Here is an 18,336-nt window from a genome sequence, read left to right as displayed (position 1 = left end):
TCGACGCAGCCCTCCAGGCCGCCCCCCCAGCCGGCCGGCTCCACGGACCCGCGGAAGGGCGTCGGGGCGGCGTCGGGGCGGCGGGACGGTGGTCGGAGGGCGCCCCCCAGGCCGAAGCCGCGTTCCCCGGCCCCCGCCATGGCCCGGGGCGGCAGTCAGAGCTGGAGCTCCGCGGAGCCGGACGCGCGGCCGGAGCGGCCGGCGGAGGAGCAGGCGCCCGAGAAGCCCGGGTGGGCGGCGGGGGTCGGGGCCGCGAACCCGCCGCGGCGCCGCCGGAACCTCCGCGAAGGTTCCAGGCTCTTGTGGCGTCACGGTCTCCTTACGGAAGCTTCCGCCGGCGCCCAATAAAAGCCGCCGCGGAGGAGCCGGTGGCCGGAGTGCGGCGGTGCCGGGCGCGGGGCGCGGGGCGCGGGGCGCGGGGCGCGGGCGGCGGGGCGGCGGGGGCGGCGGGTTCGCTCTGACCGGCCTCGCCCGCGCGCCCGCAGGGACAAGATGGTGAAGGAGACCCAGTACTACGACATCCTGGGCGTGAAGCCCAGCGCGTCCCCGGAGGAGATCAAGAAGGCCTATCGGAAGCTGGCGCTCAAGTACCACCCGGACAAGAACCCGGATGAGGGCGAGAAGGTGCGGGGGGCGCGGGGCGCGGCCGGGGTCCCCGGGGGCCGAGGCTCACGCCGCCCGGAGCGCGGAGGGCGGCGGGGAACCCGAGCCGCGGCCGCTGGGGAGGCCGTCGCCGGGCGCCGCGGGGCCGGGCCGGGGCGGGGGTGGCGCGAGGCCCCGGGCGCGGCGCGGTCGGCGGAGGGCGCTTGGCCCGCGGAGGCGGCGTGCGGTGCGGGGCGCCCGGGGGGGCCCTGCCGAGCCCCTTCTTTCTTCCGTTCGCTCCGCAAGCGCTTGGGGAGCTCCTGCCGTGCGCGCCGGACGCGGGCGTCGGGCAGGCGCGGGGGCCGAGCGCAGTTCTCGCGGGGTGTGTGGGCTTCCCTGTGGGAGAGGTGGCCCGCAAATCGGGAGACTGAGGCACACACGAACAGGAGCTGTGAACTTGCTGGGGACGGCTGGCTCCTGGTCTCTGCTGATGCGTAAACCCCAGGGATGAGTTCTTTACTCGAGCCGGGGCCTTGGACAAACGCCGGGTTCCCCCCGAGAATGACGAGCTGGATTTGTTCTGTGCGCTACCTCCTTCCACGTAGAAGCGTCAGACAGTGGATGATCCCATTTTATTTGTTAAACGGGGACGTGGACATCTGCATCCTGACATCAGCTTGTTCTCATGTTCTGGGTTTTCTGTGACAGGTGACACACAGTTGAGCATAAGTACCAATCATAGACTGAAAATGCATATTAGGGGTGGAAGTTAAAAGTTTCCATCCTGTTTGCAGAAAGTTTGCCTTTTATCCCTAAAGAGGCTCGTGACCCACCCGAATAGGTGAATTGAAGGATGAGGCATCGCAAGGAAAGCCTGCTAGCGCTCCCACTCCTTCTTTCACATCTTGCCATTTGCTTCTAAAACTTTGGTTGATCCACGTGGGTCTTGAGAGGTGGGGCCCTTAGAGTAGCTGATAGCAATGACAATATCATTGGTGGCCTGGGCCACTTTTGAAGCCGCACTGATCACCCCTGTAGCATTTAAGAGCTGTGGAAACAACGCTGGAATGAAAACACCTGTCTACATTCTTTCTTCCAAGCCGGAGAAAGCCACTTCAGGACGGTTGGCTGGATGGCAGCCGTGATGGAATATTTATATTTAGGCACATGTGCTGAATGTGGCTGTCACAAGTTTAAAATGCTTTCCTATAAGACGGTTTGTCTGTTACTCACTTGTGTTCCTTCTCGTCTATATTTAGATGGCTTACTGTAGCTTTTAAAGGCACTGGCGTTTCACATGGTGCTGGTGATGCATCCACCTGCTCTCTAAATTCATTGTAGTCTGCTTCTGACAGTCTCTTTTAAGGAGAGCTTCTGGCTTCTCGTTTCACATTTCAGCAGGCTGGCCAAAGACAGGTGGGAAGGCCTCCTGACCCTGATTTCAGGTCAAACCTCAGCACTTACGAGAGGAAGCTCCTGCCTCTGTGCATAGCATTTGAGCTGAATGTGCTTTTGTTTTTTGAAAATTAGACTTGGCCTGTACTACATAGGTGTAGGTTTCACCCTGCCTACACCTGTCTGGGCAGGTCCCCTGGTTTGTTTTAAACTAATATTTATTGGTAGTCAGGCACTTAGTGTCACATAAATGAGGCTCATGACAGTGAGGTCTGGCAGGCCCCTCTCGGCTCGGAGGGAGGGGTTCTGTGATGTGCCCACTGCCAGGAATACTTTCCTCCCCCTGCCTTCACGGATAGGGATAAAACTCTTTAGTTCTCAGCTAAAAGTCTTCCAGGAGCCTGCCTCTGCCTCATAGACTGACCCACAGGCCCAACACGCATCCGACTTGAAGGGTGATTGTTTGTTTGATACTTGTTTTCCCTGCCGTAATGTAAGCAGGGAAAACTTACATTTCCCTGTTCCCCCAAGGCCCCCACGGCCACGTATGGGGTGAGTGTCTAGCTGCACAGGGTAGGTGCTAAAATGTTTGTTGGCTGGCTGAGTAAATGCATTTAAAAAATTGTATGTAGAAGGAGGAGAGGCCCCTATAAAGGCATAAATTGAAAGGGAAATTGCAGTGAAGTGGGTATTGGAAACAGAGTGGCAGTTTCGATTGGAAATCAAAGGGGATAAGGAGGCTAGAGACACAATTTATGGAAACTCTGCTGTAAAATTCCCCCGAGAGAGAGCTAATTCATTCATTCATTCATTCATTCAAGAGATACCGCCTCTTCTGGTCCCTACTGTGTGCTGGGTGCACGGTGCAGGCCTTTTGTGAGTGTGTATGTGAGTCTGTGTGTAGTTCTTGTCCATTTCATTACAGGTAGAACCTTTAAATTTTTTTTCTCCTAAGTTAGTCACTGTATTATTAACGTCTCTTCAAAAATAGACGATGCCAGTTCTTTCCCCTTATCCTGGCACAACTGAGAAGGCCGTCGAGGTGCTGGTCTTTGTTTTCTGCCCTGTTGTCCCGTGTTGCTAAGCACTGGGGCAGCCTGAGTTTGCCGGGCACTCCTTGCGGAGTCTGTACTCATCTGTGGCTGGTTTTTTTGCAAGACACATGGGTGATAGGTAGTGGGTCGGCAGAATAGTCCCTTTCAGGGGCAGTGATGTGGGGTATAGTGTTGGCTAGTATCCTGTTGAGTGGAGTTTGGTCTTCGGGTCAATTTCACTGTACCTTTTAGTTTGAATAATAGATTTTCAAGTTCAGAAATCAAAAGATAGCAAACTGCGCAGGAAATTTTAGAACACAGAGGGAAACCTACCAAGTACACATTATCCTAACCACTCTGTGCTGCTCTGCAAGGTCTTCCATGGCCATCCTGATACGTAGACTTTTCCTTTTCTTTTAAATATTAAAAGTACTTATGGTATTTTATTATAAGTACTTTTCCAAGTTGTTACATAGTCTTCAAAGCCATTTTCTCCTCACCTGTGTAATAATCCTATTAAGGTTCTGTGGCAAATGATCCTGGTCTGAAAGGCAAGCTGGTCATAGCATTTATCTCCAACTGGGAGAAGGGGGTCCAGGTTGGGAGCTGGATTAGACTTTGGAGGGCCGGGGCCCTAGAGGGTGGACTTCCTACCAGTGGTGGGAACCCCCGTCCCATGTGAGATCTGGCCTCTGACTGCATATCTCAAGCAGCTGGGCACTCCTTTTCCATTCCTTAGGTAATTCTATGAAGTCTAAATGTCATGTGAGTATCCAGGGTATTTGGTGAGTGTTTCCAGTGGACGTTCCCATGAAGCTTATTTACGTAGTCTTGGGCTGCAGATAGGCGCAGAAACTCTCCAGGGCAGCCTGGCCTGGTAGCTTTCTGATCCTTCCCAGGCACCTGATCCTTACATTGCACGTCAGGTTTTCTCCTCAGGAAAGGGGCAGAAGTGAATGGTACTTACTTCTTGGCAGAAATGGTATGAGAACTAACGGATCAAAAGCTCTAGCTGCCTGATCTGTGATGCTGATGGCTTTTTAAGACTTAATTTTCTAAATTGTACAGTTATTAGCCCTTATTATTAGTAGTTAATTATTAGATTTCAATCAGGGATCTGTAGAACAAGGGAATTCATACCTCAAATTCCCTTGTTTTCTCTCTAATTCCTTACTTCATGGAACTTTTTTCCCATGTTATGTTTTGTGAAGCCAGCTGTATTACAGGATCTGTATATCTATGTATCCATACATGTCTCTCAGGCTAAACTGTAGCCTCCGGAGGGCCAAGACCTAGCTTATTTATTTCTGAGTTCCCAGAATCACGCTATTCATCTAACACGTACTTACCAAGTGCCTTCTGTGCGCCGGGCATGGTTCCAGGCTCAGGTACGCAGCGGTGGACACAGCCTCCCATCTTCACGGAGCTTATGTTGCAGTAGGGGCTACAGCATAAGCAGTAGATGATGCAGCATGTTAGCAGGTGGTTAATGGTGTGGAGAAAAACGCAGCAGGATGGGGGTGGGAGGGTCTGCGATGGGTTTGCAGCACTAAAGCTGGGTGGCTGTCCCTGCGAAGGTGGTCTGTGAGCTAAGGCTGGGAAGAGGTGAGTGGGGAGGCTGCACCAGGCCGAGGTGCCTCTGAGGCTCAGGCTGCAGAGTTGAGGAACAGCAGGGAGCCTGGTGAAGCTGGCACAAAGGAGAGGAAAGTAGAGAGGTGCCAGCTTGGGCTTCTGTATGAAAGTCAGGACTGGCTTTTACTCCCAGTGACGTGGGCCGCCCTGTAGAGATTTGAGTGGGCTCGGGTGGAGAACACTGAAAGCTGGGGTGAGGAGGGAACGTGGGAGACCAGGGAAGACGGCACTGCAGTGGGCCAGACCTGAGATGGCGCCTTCAGCCAGGGCGGATGCGCTGTGGTGAGGAGGAGTGGGTCTTGCGTGTTCTAGCATTCTGGTTTTATTATCAAAATTTCCATATACCTGCAGAAAACATGAGTGGTACAGTGGACACCTGTGTGTTCTTCACCTAGCTCTACCACTTGGAAGTTGTCACGTTTGTTTTATCTGTTGTTATTTGTTATTACTATTTGCTACAGATTTGGGGAGGAAGCTACCTGTATCACAGCCTTGCAGCCCTAAACGCTGCATGTTTCTCTTAGGCGCAAGGACGTTGTTCGTATAACCATAGTGCAGTTATCAAATCCAAGCAGTTTAACATTGAGAACAAAGATTCACATTTCTCCCGTGCTTCCAACAATCTCCTCCGTAGCCTTTTTTCCTCCCACCCCCTAATGTAGGAGCCGATCCAGGATCACGTATTGTATTCGGTTTTCCTGTCTTTTCATTGGGAAGTGTCTCCCAGTTTGGGTTTTCTGATTCTTTTCTTACAGTTGGGTTCCAGTGGTAACTTCTTGGCAGGAAGGTTTCCATGGGATATTGTGTCTGTGGTAGGGTACTGGAAATGCAAATGCGGAGGGGGTGTCAGCAGAGCTGTTGACAGGTGAGATTAGCGTTGCCAGTAACTGCGCTATGGGGCAGCCTCTGGGCGGGGGCTTTCGGGGAGGGTCAGGAGTGTACAGTATCTGGCCCCTGCTGAGGTGCTCACAGATCCTGTAGTTGAATTTCATGGGAGTAAACTAGTGAAATGATTCCCAGGAGGAGGTGAGCCAGTGGGAGCCCCGGAGTCCTGGCTTTGTCTGGTACTGGATTCAGTCCCAGCACTGTCTCATGGTGTCCTAGCTGGACTCGATTTCCTGTCTGGTGCGGTCGGATTGGGGGAAACTCTTCCTCTCTCCTGCCTTCTCTCCCTTTTTCTTGTTGTGTCCCTTAATGTGTTTCCCACTTTACCAGAGGAGTCAATAGGTGGGCAGGGCAGGTCCCGGGAAGAGGGTGTATCGACGGGCCGGTCCGAGGGGCTGGGGGAAGAATACTCTGTTTCTTTGGGTTTACTGAACAAAACAACTGAAACGTCTCTCTTTTTAAAAATCTCTGTCTCTCTCTTTTTCTTTTAAAGTTTAAACTCATATCCCAGGCATATGAAGTGCTTTCTGATCCAAAGAAAAGGGATATTTATGACCAAGGCGGAGAACAGGCAATTAAAGAAGGAGGCTCAGGCAGCCCCGGCTTCTCTTCACCCATGGACATCTTCGACATGTTCTTTGGTGGTGGAGGACGGATGGCTAGAGAGAGAAGAGGTAAATGCTTCTAAAGAAACAGAAATCAGTTGTATGGTTTCCCCAAGTGTACGTGTTGTTGGAATCGGGATAGATCCTGCTTTAAAAGGACGCGATCGGACCAGGCACGGTGGTTCATGCCTGTCATCTCAGCACTTTGGGAGGCCGAGGTGGGAGGATCACTTTAGGCCAGGATTTCAGGACCAACCGGGGCCACGTAGTGAGAACCCCGTTGCAAAAAAATAAAAATTAAAAAATGAGCCAGACTCATTCCTGTAGTCTTAGTGACTTCTTGAGAGGCTGAGGCGGGAGGGTGACCTGAGCCCAGGAGGTCGAGGCTGCAGTGAGCTCTCCAGCCTGCATGACAGTGAGACCCTGTCTCAAAAAAAAAAAAAAAAAAAAAAAAAGGTACTATTACCGTGTTTTCGGGTCATTTACTCTAAAGAGTTGATCACTTGTCTAGTGCCCAGGCTACCTGGAAACTCTTTCTATATTTAATAATTATCTAACACCCTCCAAATACCATATGAAGGAGCGAATGGAGTGGTGGATAGAAGAGAGAAAGGCCGGCCGGGCGCGGTGGCTCAAGCCTGTAATCCCAGCACTTTGGGAGGCCGAGGCAGGTGGATCACGAGGTCAAGAGATTGAGACCATCCTGGTCAACATGGTGAAACCCCGTCTCTACTAAAAATACAAAAAAAAAATCAGCTGGGCATGGTGGCACGTGCCTGTAATCCCAGCTACTCAGGAGGCTGAGGCAGGAGAATTGCCTGAACCCAGGAGGCGGAGGTTGCGGTGAGCCGAGATCGCACCATTGCACTCCAGCCTGGGTAACAAGAGCGAAACTCCGTCTCAAAAAAAAAAAAAAAAGAGAGGAAGGTCAAGTTCATCGGGCCTTCTTTTCCTCTGTTGTTGGGGTCAGGCCGCAGCGCGTCCCGAGGGATGTACGTGGCGCCTCCTGCGGTTGTCAGGGGTCCTTTGCTGAGAGTGCCCCTCTCCCCTCCTGCCCCCCCGTCATTTGTGGCCCTCCGCCTCCCCTGACCTGGGCTGGGGCTGCAGGCTCTGTAACTCCAGATGGGTGCTCTTGCCACGTGCAGTGTGGCCTCGTTTCTCAGCCTGCTCAGGGGATTTACCTCTTTCAGTTTTGAAATCTTTGTAAAGACCTGCATTTCTTTTCAGAATGCGTGATGAGTAGCAACAACTTTATCCCAGGAGGTGAATGAGGAACTCAGCCCTTAGCTGGTCGGCCCCAGGCCACTGCTTTGACTTCTGGGGTTTGCTCTTCCTAATTTTTCTGCATCTCACCTTCTGCCAGGCTACGGGCCGCCACCTCCATTGTTAGTCATTGCTAATAGACGAGCTGCTGTTGTCCCTAGTTTACTGTTGTCGGGCTGCTTCGGACCTTGAACCCAGAAAGATAGCCAAGCTTCTTACAATTCTGGATAAAGGCAGAAGAAGTGAGCTCTGTCTGGGGGTTTAAGCAGTGTGGTTTTGGTCACTGAGAGGCCCCTGGATAAATGAAGAAGTACTTGTTATCACATCATAATTGACTTTGAGCTTTGAAAAGCTTGGGTGTCGGTTCTGTGAACGCAGACTGCCGAAAATCACCAAGTGTTTATTAGGGAAAAATCCTTCCCTGTCCTTTGAGCATATTGCCCGCTCATGTAATTGATGGTGTCGGTGTGATTAAAACCTTCGATACTCTCTTGTCCAGCTCCCTGTCTTCAGACGACAAACTTCACGCCCTTAATTAAGTCAGCTCTCCAAGTCGGCCGCCAGTAAACCAGGACAGCTTGTCTCAGTGGCTGCAGGAGCTCCACAGGCAGCAGGGAGGGTCTTGATGCTGTCAGCCCTGATAGGCTGGCAGGCACTGGCGCACACCCCGCCCTGAGGACTAGACACCCACCGTCCTGAGTGCAGAAGCAAGATGTTGGCAGAGGAGAGAATTCCCATTTGGCCGCTGGTTACAGTAGGGCTCAGAAAATAAAGTGCTTTATGCCCAAGGAGGAGTTTCAGTGAAAGATCTGGAGACTTCGGCTGTCACATATTCAGGAATAGAAAGGACTCCTTTCATGGGGAAACGTAACCAGCTTCATGGGCTAATACTGCCTTCCGTCTCTCAATGAGTGTTCCCCCGTCCACTCACTTGTTCTCAGAAAGTAAAGGTGGAAAGCCTTTTGGTTGGCCTCTATAAATGACTGAGTAATTAGCTCATAGCTAGAGAGGGTATTAGTTCTTGTTGTTGGCTGAGGGCCAGAAGGATGGGCTGGGGTAATAGAAGCATTGCTTCCCCCAGGGGAGGGAACGCAGGACCCAGCCACAGCCTTGAGTCTCTGGAGACTTCATACAACTAAGGGTCATGTGGGTGGTATTTCATACAGTGCTATATTTAATTAATCATCCCTATTTTTTTTCCTCCCTTGGTAAGGCAAGAATGTTGTACACCAGTTATCTGTAACTCTTGAAGATTTATATAATGGAGTCACGAAGAAATTGGCCCTCCAGAAAAATGTAATTTGTGAGAAATGTGAAGGTAAAAGTTAATTTTTGACTGAACCTCGCAGTCCTGATCCCTCAGATTCAGAAACAATGCTTGTTTTATAGTTTAGAAAAAAAAAAAAAGTTCTCTTTTTTCCCATGCAAAGGTCAAACAGAGATGGCAGCCAGGAGGCCTGAGGGCCCCAGTGCTTTGCCTGAAGGAATGTGTTCTTTGGGCTGTACCTCTATTTGACATGTTGACAATTATTTTTAAAAATTAAAAAGCAGACAGTTGACCTGAGCTAGGGGTTGGCAGACTTTTTCTGTAATGCGCTGGATTTTAGGCTGTCCGGTCCGTGGGGTCTTTGGTGACGTTCGCTCTGCCATCGCAGTCTGTGGATGAATGGACGTGCCGTGTTCCTGTAAGGCTGTATTTACAACACCAAGCAGTCTGGCCGTGGCTTACTGACCCCTGACCTAAATGTATATGTAATTATTGTAAGTCTTTAAAAATCTGGGTTTTCCAGAAAAGCCATGCCTGGTGGCGCCAGCCTCGTGTGCCCCGCAGAGGGAACTGGCTGAGCCGGGTAGCTGCCGCCGTTGACAGAGCTTGTGCTCTCCAGACCTCCACAGCCCCGGCCTCCCCGTTCATCTGCGGGCTTATGGCGACTCCACCAGGGGTGGAACAAAACACGCGTGACGAAGCCAACGCCATAAACTTGGGTTGGTACAGCCAAAGTCACAAACGTTTGTGGTCCGCTGTTAACATCGGGATGCGGTCTGCGTGGCCGGATTCCTCCAGCCTCTTCTGCGTTGTTTGTTACGACTGTAGATAGAATTCTAAGCCCGGTGCCCAGTGAGAGGGTTCCCTGCCCTTCCGCCATGTTGCCCAGCAGGGTCGCTGGTGAGGGACGAGCACGGGCCTCATGCCCGCCGCCCCCAACCCTGCAGGTGCCGGCGGGAAGAAGGGCTCCGTGGAGAAGTGCCCGCTGTGCAAGGGGCGGGGGATGCAGGTCCACATCCAGCAGATCGGGCCGGGCATGGTGCAGCAGATCCAGACCGTGTGCGTGGAGTGCAAGGGCCAGGGCGAGCGCATCAACCCCAAGGACCGCTGTGAGAGCTGCCTCGGTGCCAAGGTGATCCGCGAGAAGAAGATCATCGAGGTTCACGTGGAGAAAGGTGAGGCTGCGCCGAGCGGGTGCTCCACGCCGGCTGGAAACGCTGTCTGGGTGCTAACCGTGGGATGCGCAGGCTAGGTGTCAGGGAAGTGAGCTGCGTCTCAGCCCGCACCGGGTGTGCCCTGAGTGCCTCCTGTTGCCCGGTCCTCTGCTCTTGATCCTTCCTGGCTTCGTTTCCCTTCCATGTCACCGGCCGGCGTGCTCTTGCTGAGGTTGACTTCCCTGCGCTCACAGGCCGCCTCTTTCGGAGGTTTTCCGATGCTCTGAAAGTCTTACCTGGCCCTGGCCTTGGTTAGCTGCCAGCTCCTGACATTCTCAGGCCACTCCCCTCGAGTCTTTCAGAGTGTCTTCCTGATGGCTTCCGCGTCATTGCGCATAAGGGCTTGTGTAAGGGTTTGTGGCTGCATGTGCCTGCCCCCATGTTTCCCCATCTGCTGCACCAGATTCCCCCAACACAGCTCCTTCCCCTGCCATTCATTTTGCCCGATGCCTTCATTTTAAGGCCTTTTTTTCCATTTCAGCTGCCCTGCAAGTATTCCCCGATGATTCTGTGGCTTTCCATTCCAGTGACTATATCCTAGATCAGAGACGAGACCAAAAGTCACAGAATCGGCACTCAGACCGACACAGGTGTTACTAGAGGACTCGCTGTTTGAACGTACCCGAGCCTTGTGTCTTGAGTGTGCACGCTGGCTTATTAGAAGAGGACAGGGCTGGCTGGCCTGTCCCCGTCCTGTACCACGTACACCAGGAAGTGGGCGGTGACCCCACGCTGGCACTGTGATGTCCCAGGCGCGGGTCAGGGAGTGCTGTGTAAACCCGGCGTGTGGAGCCACGTCGCCCTCTCCCTGTGCACGCTGGGCTGGGCCCCACGTCTTTTCTCATTGGCCGTCCTGGCCACCGCGCCCTGCGGTGTGCCTGGGTGAGGTTGGGAGGCTTGATGAACAAAGACCCCTCGGGGACTCTGGTCCTTCTTCAGAAGCTTTAAGGAAGCATGGTTTGTATGAGCAGTGGCTAATCAGAAAGGGATGATGTCTCATAGGTATGAAAGATGGGCAGAAGGTACTGTTTCATGGAGAAGGAGATCAGGAGCCTGAGCTGGAGCCTGGTGATGTCATAATTGTGCTTGATCAGAAGGATCATAGTGTCTTTCAGAGGCGAGGCCACGACTTGATCATGAAAATGAAAATTCAGCTTTCTGAAGCTCTTTGTGGCTTCAAGAAGACATTAAAAACATTGGACGATCGGATTCTTGTTATCACATCCAAATCAGGTAATGTTTCAGATGTGTGTTTCTACTGAAGTTCCGTATGTTTGCCCTAATAATCCTGGCAAGTTAGTCTGATTGTTTTATTGCTTTATAATATTTTACATATTGATGGGGTCCATGTGATACTTTGTCCCATGCATAGAATGGCCAATGACCAAGCCCGGTGTGTGGGGCATCCACCACCTTGAGTATTTGTTATTTCTTTGTGTTAGGAATCGTTCGCCTGATTTCACATTTAAGGTCAAATCCTGTTACACAAGTTAGTATGACATGATTTTCTCTAAATTTAAAGTTATCCCTGATGACTCTGGATAATTTATAACTTTCATATTCTCCTAGAAAAAAAATTCCGTTGTAGGGAAAAGCCTCAAATAAGCATCTTGGGGCTCTGAAATTTTAGCTGAAATCTGCCAATTAAACTTGTTTTAAAAATTTTACTTTTGTATAAGAAAACAGTTTAATAGGTGTGTGTTTTTCTGTCATGTGGTGATTTGTGCTGATTCATCCACATGTTCCTGTAGCCTCTGTTGTTCGTTACACGAGTTACATTTTAAAATAGAATTTTCTGGCCGAGCGTGGTGGCTCACGCCTGTAATCCAAGTACTTGGGAAGCCAAGGCGAGCAGATCACCTGAGGTCGGGAGTTCAAGACCAACCTGACCAACATGGTGAGACCCCCCCCATCTTAAAAAAATTTTAAAAATTAAAAAAAAAATCAAATCAAATAGAATTTTCCTGTAAAAAAGACTTTGCCTACCAGCTTATCCTTGGAGCAGACCACAGGAATTGCTGGTCTGCACGCACCATGGGAGCCAGAGGGTGATGCCTCTGGGCCGAAAGGGTTCCTGAGGGCCCGAGTCAGCCTTCAACCCCCCTGTAAGCACCAGGACACGCATCTCCCAGGAGGGCTGGTGTTCACTGCAGTCTGTGTGGGCACCAGGGCACCTGCCTAGAAGGGGCTGAGAGGGGAGAGAGACCAGGCCAGGGACCTGGACTGGAAGCTGCTTCTAGGTAGCACCAGGGTCGGCTGTGCATAGCAAAGAGCGTCTGGATGGGGGTGGTGGCAGCGGCCCGCCCAAGCAGCCTGGGCACCAGCACCAGCCATTTGCAGTGTTGCGGTAGTCCCCTCACTGGCCCTGGGGCTGGGATTACCTTTTCCTGTGGCCACTTGAGGTTTGGGGCAGAAGGGGTGGTCGTTTCAGGGCAGGCAGGGAGGTAACTGGCTGATAAGCCTGTGCCCAGGGCAGTGGCAGCAGGAGATAAGACTGAAGTCCAGTGGGGTGACTGAGGCCTGGGCTTCTGCTCCCTCCGTGCCCCTCCCCCCCCCTTACCTGCCTGCTTTCCTCTTCCCAGCCTTGTGCTCGCTTTCTCTCTCTTCCTCTTGGATTCATGGAGGGCCCTCTTTTCCTGGGAGTAACAGCAAGCAGAATTGTATATCCAAGCCTTGATCAGTCTGTGGTGTTTAAAGAAAAACTTATTTGGAAACAATTTCAAGCTTACAAAAAGTTGTAAATATAAAAATAGTCCGGGGCCCACCCGTATGGGATTTGTCTGATGTTAACATTTTACCCCATTTGATTGGTCATTTGCTCTGTGTCTGTTTTTATTTATTTTAAAAATGTATCTATTTAGTTTTTGAGTCAGGGGTCTTATTCTGCCGCCCAGCCTGGAGTGCAGTGGTGGGATCTCAGCTCACTGCAACCTCCACCTCCTCCTCCCAGGTAGCTGGGACTCCAGCCATGTGCCACCATGCCCAGTTAATTTTTGTATTTTTTATTTTTTTGTAGAGACGGGGTTTCACCATGTTGCCCAGACTTGTGTGTGCGTGTGTTTTTTGTTTGTTTGTTTGTTTGTTTTTTGAGACGGAGTTTCGCTCTTGTTACCCAGGCTGGAGTGCAATGGCACGATCTCGGCTCACCGCAACCTCCGCCCCCTGGGTTCAGGCAATTCTCCTGCCTCAGCCTCCTGAGTAGCTGGGATTACAGGCACGCGCCACCACGCCCAGCTAATTTTTTGTATTTTTAGTAGAGACGGGGTTTCACCATGTTGACCAGGATGGTCTCGATCTCTTGACCTCGTGATCCACCCGCCTCGGCCTCCCAAAGTGCTGGGATTACAGGCTTGAGCCACCGCGCCCGGCCGTGTGTGTGTTTTTATACATATACTTAATCAAGGGTTCGGGGCAGCGCTGCAGTAGAATGCGAAATTTGTGTGAAAATTTAAAATAAAACACCTTCCCTTAGGTTTCCATAGACCTCCCAAGGCACCTGTTTACTCCTCCTCCTCCCTTGAGGAGGAGGAGTTTGAGGGTCACAGTTGGAGGACAGCCCCAGACCACTGGCTGTGAGCAGTGGGTGCCTGACGCCCTGGCACTGTGTCCGGGAGGCCCTCGCATGGCCACAGCCCAGATCCTAGGCCTCCCGAGCGGCGGCCGGCAGCCTCTGTGCGTGGCCTCTTTGCAAGAGCCCGTCCTGCCCAGGGCTGGAGTGCTGGAGGTGTTGGGCCCCACCGAGGGCATTCCTTGCTGCCTGAGTGGCCCCGGCCCGGGAACCGGGAGCCGAATGGAAAAACCCCAGAGGGAAGGAGGTGGCGCATCCCAAGAAACCTGCTTCCTCCTCTGTTACAAGGAAGAGTGAAGCGCCCCGAAAGCCGCCCCTGGGGAGTCCTCTGGGGATCGCTTTGTCCTGGTTTTCTGTTTGCTTTTTCTCTGTTCTCCTGTTCTTTTCTGCACCCCTCCTCTGTTCCTCGCCCCGCTTTTGTGCGGGCTCACTTCTTCTTTCTCCATGTCTCTTCTCCTCTTGCTCCTCTCCTGCTGTTGAAATGCCTCCTTCCCCAGAGCCCTTTAGCCTGTTTTGAGCGATGCTGAGGATTGGATTGATTAAAACGTGATTTTGGAGCCACACCAGGGTGTGATGCCCCAGCCTGCGGCAGGCGTTTGCCTGCCGGGGGAGCGTGACTCGAGGGCTCCTTCCTTCTCTTACCTGGGGTTTTCCACGCCTGGTCGGTTTCCCAGCTCCCGGCAAGCTGGAAGCACAAAGATGGAGAGCAGGGCTTGAGGGCAGCGAGCAGCGACCCCCGATAGGAACAGGGAGGCAGGAAAGCCCGCCGTGTGCCGCTTAACCGGGGGGCGGGGTACGCTCTGAGAAGTGCACCGTTGGCGATGTGGTGTCGGCCTGATGGAATGTCCTCAGACCAGGCGGCACGGCCGGCTGCCCCCGAGGCTGTGTGGCATAGCTTGTGGCTGCTGGGCTGGACGCTGCATGGCAGGCTGCGGTACTGAATACTGTGGGCAGCTCTACTGTGTGGGTATCTGAACACAGAAAGGGTGCAGCAAAAATTTGGTGTCATCTTAGGCAAGCATCTTCATAAATGCAGTCTGCTGTTGACTGAAAGGTCGCTGTGCTGTGCAGGACTGTATTTCAAAAGAGTAGAATAAACAGGAACACAAAAAGCCAGCAGCCCGGAGCAGTTGCTAAGGGGCTGCCGTCCCGCCGTCAGTAGGCTCCGAAGGGCACGTGAGCCGCAGCCCTGCCCGCGAGTGACTGTCAGGGATCGTCATTGGCTTACTTTATTTTTAAAACCTCCTCTTTAAAGATTTCCTCTTGGAGAGAGAGTTCACTTTGTAGACAGTCCAGGGTGGGCGTGGACTGCTGAATAAATCGGTGTTTAGATTCCTCTCCACCGTCTCCCCCCGTTTTTTTCTGAGCATTTTTCTGTCTCTGTCCGTTTTCATCGCTCCGCTGACGGGCATACTTTATCGGAAACCCTGTTGTCCCTTTCTGTTTCCGTGCTGGGAGGGAAGTCCGTCTTGGGCTTGGGAAGAGTGCCCAGAGCTCTTGGGCTCCGAACTCCGCTCTGCCTTCCAAAGTCACGTAGCCGTAAGACCCAGTAGGTGCCAGCCGGGAGGGCGACTCCGGCTCAGCAGCGTGCGTGGAAGTGCGGTGTGACCCGGAAGGAGCCTGCTGGTGGCCGAGCCTCCTAGTCAGCGCCCTGCTAAGGAATCTGGGTGTCACCTGCAGGTGGCCGGGAGCCAGTTTTTATGCCAGGCAGGGGACTGGCTGGATTCTACGGAGGCTTCTGCCTGTCTGTGAGGAGCAGTCCTGTCCCCTCATGGTAGGGACACCTGTCACCCCACGAAGGGCCCCATTTGACACAGACTTGGGTGTCGTAACTTCTGGTTCACTTGTTTTAAACCTGCCTGTGATGGCGGCTGCAGCATGCTGACCTCTTGACACGCTGCCGGAGCCCAGAGCATGGGCCAGAGCCCCAGCCCGAGCCCCTCCCACAGGCAGTACCCGACAGGGACACCTGCGATCGGGGCAGCTTGCCAGTCAGATGCCACGCTGCCTTTGCCCACTGCCTCGGGGCGCCAGGGCTGCCTCGGGCTCCCCGGGAGGGAGAGTGAGTGGCCTCTGCAGGCCCCTCTGCCCTCCTGCGTGGTAACAGCCTTCCTCCGGCAGGTGAGGTGGTGAAGCACGGGGACCTGAAATGTGTGCGCGACGAAGGGATGCCCGTCTACAAAGCACCCCTGGAGAAAGGGATTCTCATCATACAGTTCCTGGTAAGTTGGTGTTTCACTGTCACGGACACACGATTGATTGCAGCCTTCATCGGAAGGGGACCACACAGCCACCTCTTTCCCACCTCACCCCCACAGGTGGTCTTTCCCGAAAAACACTGGCTCTCCCTGGAAAAGCTTCCTCAGCTGGAAGCTCTGCTCCCGCCTCGACAGAAAGTGCGGATAACGGAGGACATGGATCAGGTGGAGCTGAAGGAGTTCAGCCCCAGCGAGCAGAACTGGCGGCAGCACCGGGAGGCCTACGAGGAGGACGAGGACGGGCCCCGGGCCGGGGTGCAGTGCCAGACGGCGTGACGGGGCGGGCGGGCGGCCCCGCCGGACCCGCACAGGACGCCCGGTCGGCACGATGACGCTTTCACGGCCTCGTGTCTGGGGTGTCCCGTGTCTGTGTTCAGCGTTCTCAGTTGCTGAGTGTCTTTCCGGTTTTTCTTTGTGCTGTCACTTAAGTTACAGCTTAATTTATATTTAAATGTTTTAAGTGTGAATCGCCTCTAGTCTGCATATGGAGTCTGTTCATTTCTGTCTTCAGGGTGTACTTTTGAGATGTCAGTGGTCGCACCGACACTTTGTGCTTCTAGTGGCTTTGCTGTAATTCAGCGTCACTGATAAAGCACAGCCCCGTTAGCAGCTCAGCCCCTAGCAAACCCCGAGGCACAAAGCGGGCGTCCTGGCCCATCTCGAGGTCTGTGGTTTCTCCTCCGTCCCTTGGCAGAGTTATTGAGGGCATGATCTCAGGGCCGCTAAGATCACATTTCTGAGGATTCTGGATGATCCTCTTGAAGAATAAAAGCACATCCGTGGATCCAACATGCCTGCATGTGCCTGGTTAACAGGGCCAACCTAGTTCCACTGTTCTGTGCCCTTCAGTGGATGGAACGTGTGTCTGGTCGTCTCTCTTGGAAGTTTTCCGAGACTTCCAAGCTCTGTGGTGAGGACAAACCAGTGTTTGGAATCATGCTGTTAACAACTGTTTTTCTGTGACCCTCACAACTTGTTCTTCGTGGTTTTAATGATTTTCTGTTGACAACTTTTGCAACGCTCTCCCACCAAAGTGCTTCTTGTAAAGAAAACTCAATCCTTCTATGTCCCTGGCAGCCCCAGTGCAGCCCCGACGCCGAGGGAAAACGTGGCTGCTGTGGCCCGCGGCACAGCCAGCTTCTCCGACCAGTAATCCTGGTCACTTGAGGGTCTGCAGACACATAGAGCTCCTCAGTGTTTTCCCCCTCATCCTCCCAGACTCGGCTCCCTTCCAAAGGATCGTTCCTCTCATTGCACAGCCATATTACAAAGGGCTTCCTGCTCACGGGATGTTTTGGTGAGAACTGCAGAGTTCCACTGTGGATTAGCTTGTATGAACTACTGCTGTAAATTACAGCTTGTGAGGAGGGACGTTAGTCATTATTTTATTCCTGACAGGTAGACTACAACTGGAACTTAGGGTTACCTCAGTCTTTAGCCACTACTGCTAATTTCTTGCCCTGAGTCACGGAAAACTTCTGAGCTGCTGGGTTAAAGCAGAGGTCACCTGTCAGATCCACCCTTAATTGGTTACATGGCACCTGAGAGTTTGCCTCACACCAGGGACCTTCCTTAGGAGGGTCAAAGGGCAGATCAGACCATGCAGGTAGGGTGAACCAGCTGGATGGCCCGGGTTCTGCAGAACATTGCCAGCTAGTGGGGCACAAGTTGCTCAAAGTATAGAAACAGCCCACCTGTGCCCACTTTGACCATTGGTCAAGATAGATACAAAACCACTTCTTCCAACTAAGCCCGTAGGAAATCAGCTTGTAAGTGGACCACACTCCAGGGTGGTATTTCTGTGCTGTGACTTCCTAATAGATTCTTGCTAAAGGACTGCTGTTTAGTGATGGAGCAAATTTACTTTCATGTAAGAGGAATTTGGAGGATGTTGCTTAAAATTTTATTCCACCTGTACATTTGTTACTTTAAAATTAAAATTGAGCTGGTATGAGAGACAAGTGGCTTTGCTTTTTCATTTTTGAGAGCTCCAGTGAAGCGTTACGTTGCCAGCTTGCCACTCATTGGCTAATAGAATGGAATGAAGTTTCCACCCTCATGGAGCTTTATTTTGGGGGTGGGGGTTAATGCAAACAAACAGTGGTAGCTGCTGTGAAGAACAAGAGGAATGGGGACAGTCGAAGGGAATGGGGAAGGCGGCCTTACGAGGAGCATCTGGGCGGCTACCGGGGTGCAGTGGGGGCACAGACCTCCGAACGTCTTGGGGGAAAACGTTCTGGGCAGAGGAAATGGCGAGGACAATGTGGTGCCAGGAGGGTGGGCAAGGCACCAGGACAGGGACGTGGGGGCCACGCTAAAGAGGGTGGGCTTCACTCTGAGGGCAGTGAGTGGGCAAGAACACAGGACCTGACTCATAAGCTGACTCGTAAGTTATGATCAATAAAAAGCAGTGAGCTTCCGAGTGTTTGGCTACTTACATCTTTCTCATTTACCTGAGTCTCAAGGGGACCGTGGACAAGGAAACTGAGGTGCAGACACTCTGAGATAACCAGGGTGGGGCTAGAGTTCTGCGGCATGAGCACAGGCTTGAGCCTCGGCATCGTCAGGGCAGCAAGAACAGGAGCCTCCCAACGTCTACACAGCGTGTCAGAGGCCTCGCCCAAGTCAGTAAA

At 52.7% G+C, this 18,336-nt stretch overlaps 1 protein-coding gene across 1 annotated transcript; it reads left to right on the top strand.

Moving 5' to 3' along the window:
- The first annotated feature begins 388 nt into the window (after window positions 1–388).
- Window positions 389–17,664, top strand: DNAJA4 (DnaJ heat shock protein family (Hsp40) member A4). The gene is made up of 7 exons (XM_039468753.2): window positions 389–624; window positions 6,022–6,202; window positions 8,610–8,714; window positions 9,611–9,838; window positions 10,880–11,110; window positions 15,567–15,667; window positions 15,764–17,664. The coding sequence occupies exons 1-7, from the start codon at window positions 493–495 to the stop codon at window positions 15,977–15,979; spliced, it is 1,194 nt and encodes a 397-aa protein (XP_039324687.2). The 5' UTR covers window positions 389–492; the 3' UTR covers window positions 15,980–17,664.
- Window positions 17,665–18,336: the final 672 nt, after the last annotated feature.

The sequence above is a fragment of the Saimiri boliviensis genome, chromosome 2 (assembly GCF_048565385.1).
Source record: "Saimiri boliviensis isolate mSaiBol1 chromosome 2, mSaiBol1.pri, whole genome shotgun sequence".
NCBI lineage: Eukaryota > Metazoa > Chordata > Mammalia > Primates > Cebidae > Saimiri > Saimiri boliviensis.
The sequence above is the reverse complement of the archived record's forward strand: the minus strand, read 5'-3'. Positions and strand labels throughout refer to the sequence as shown.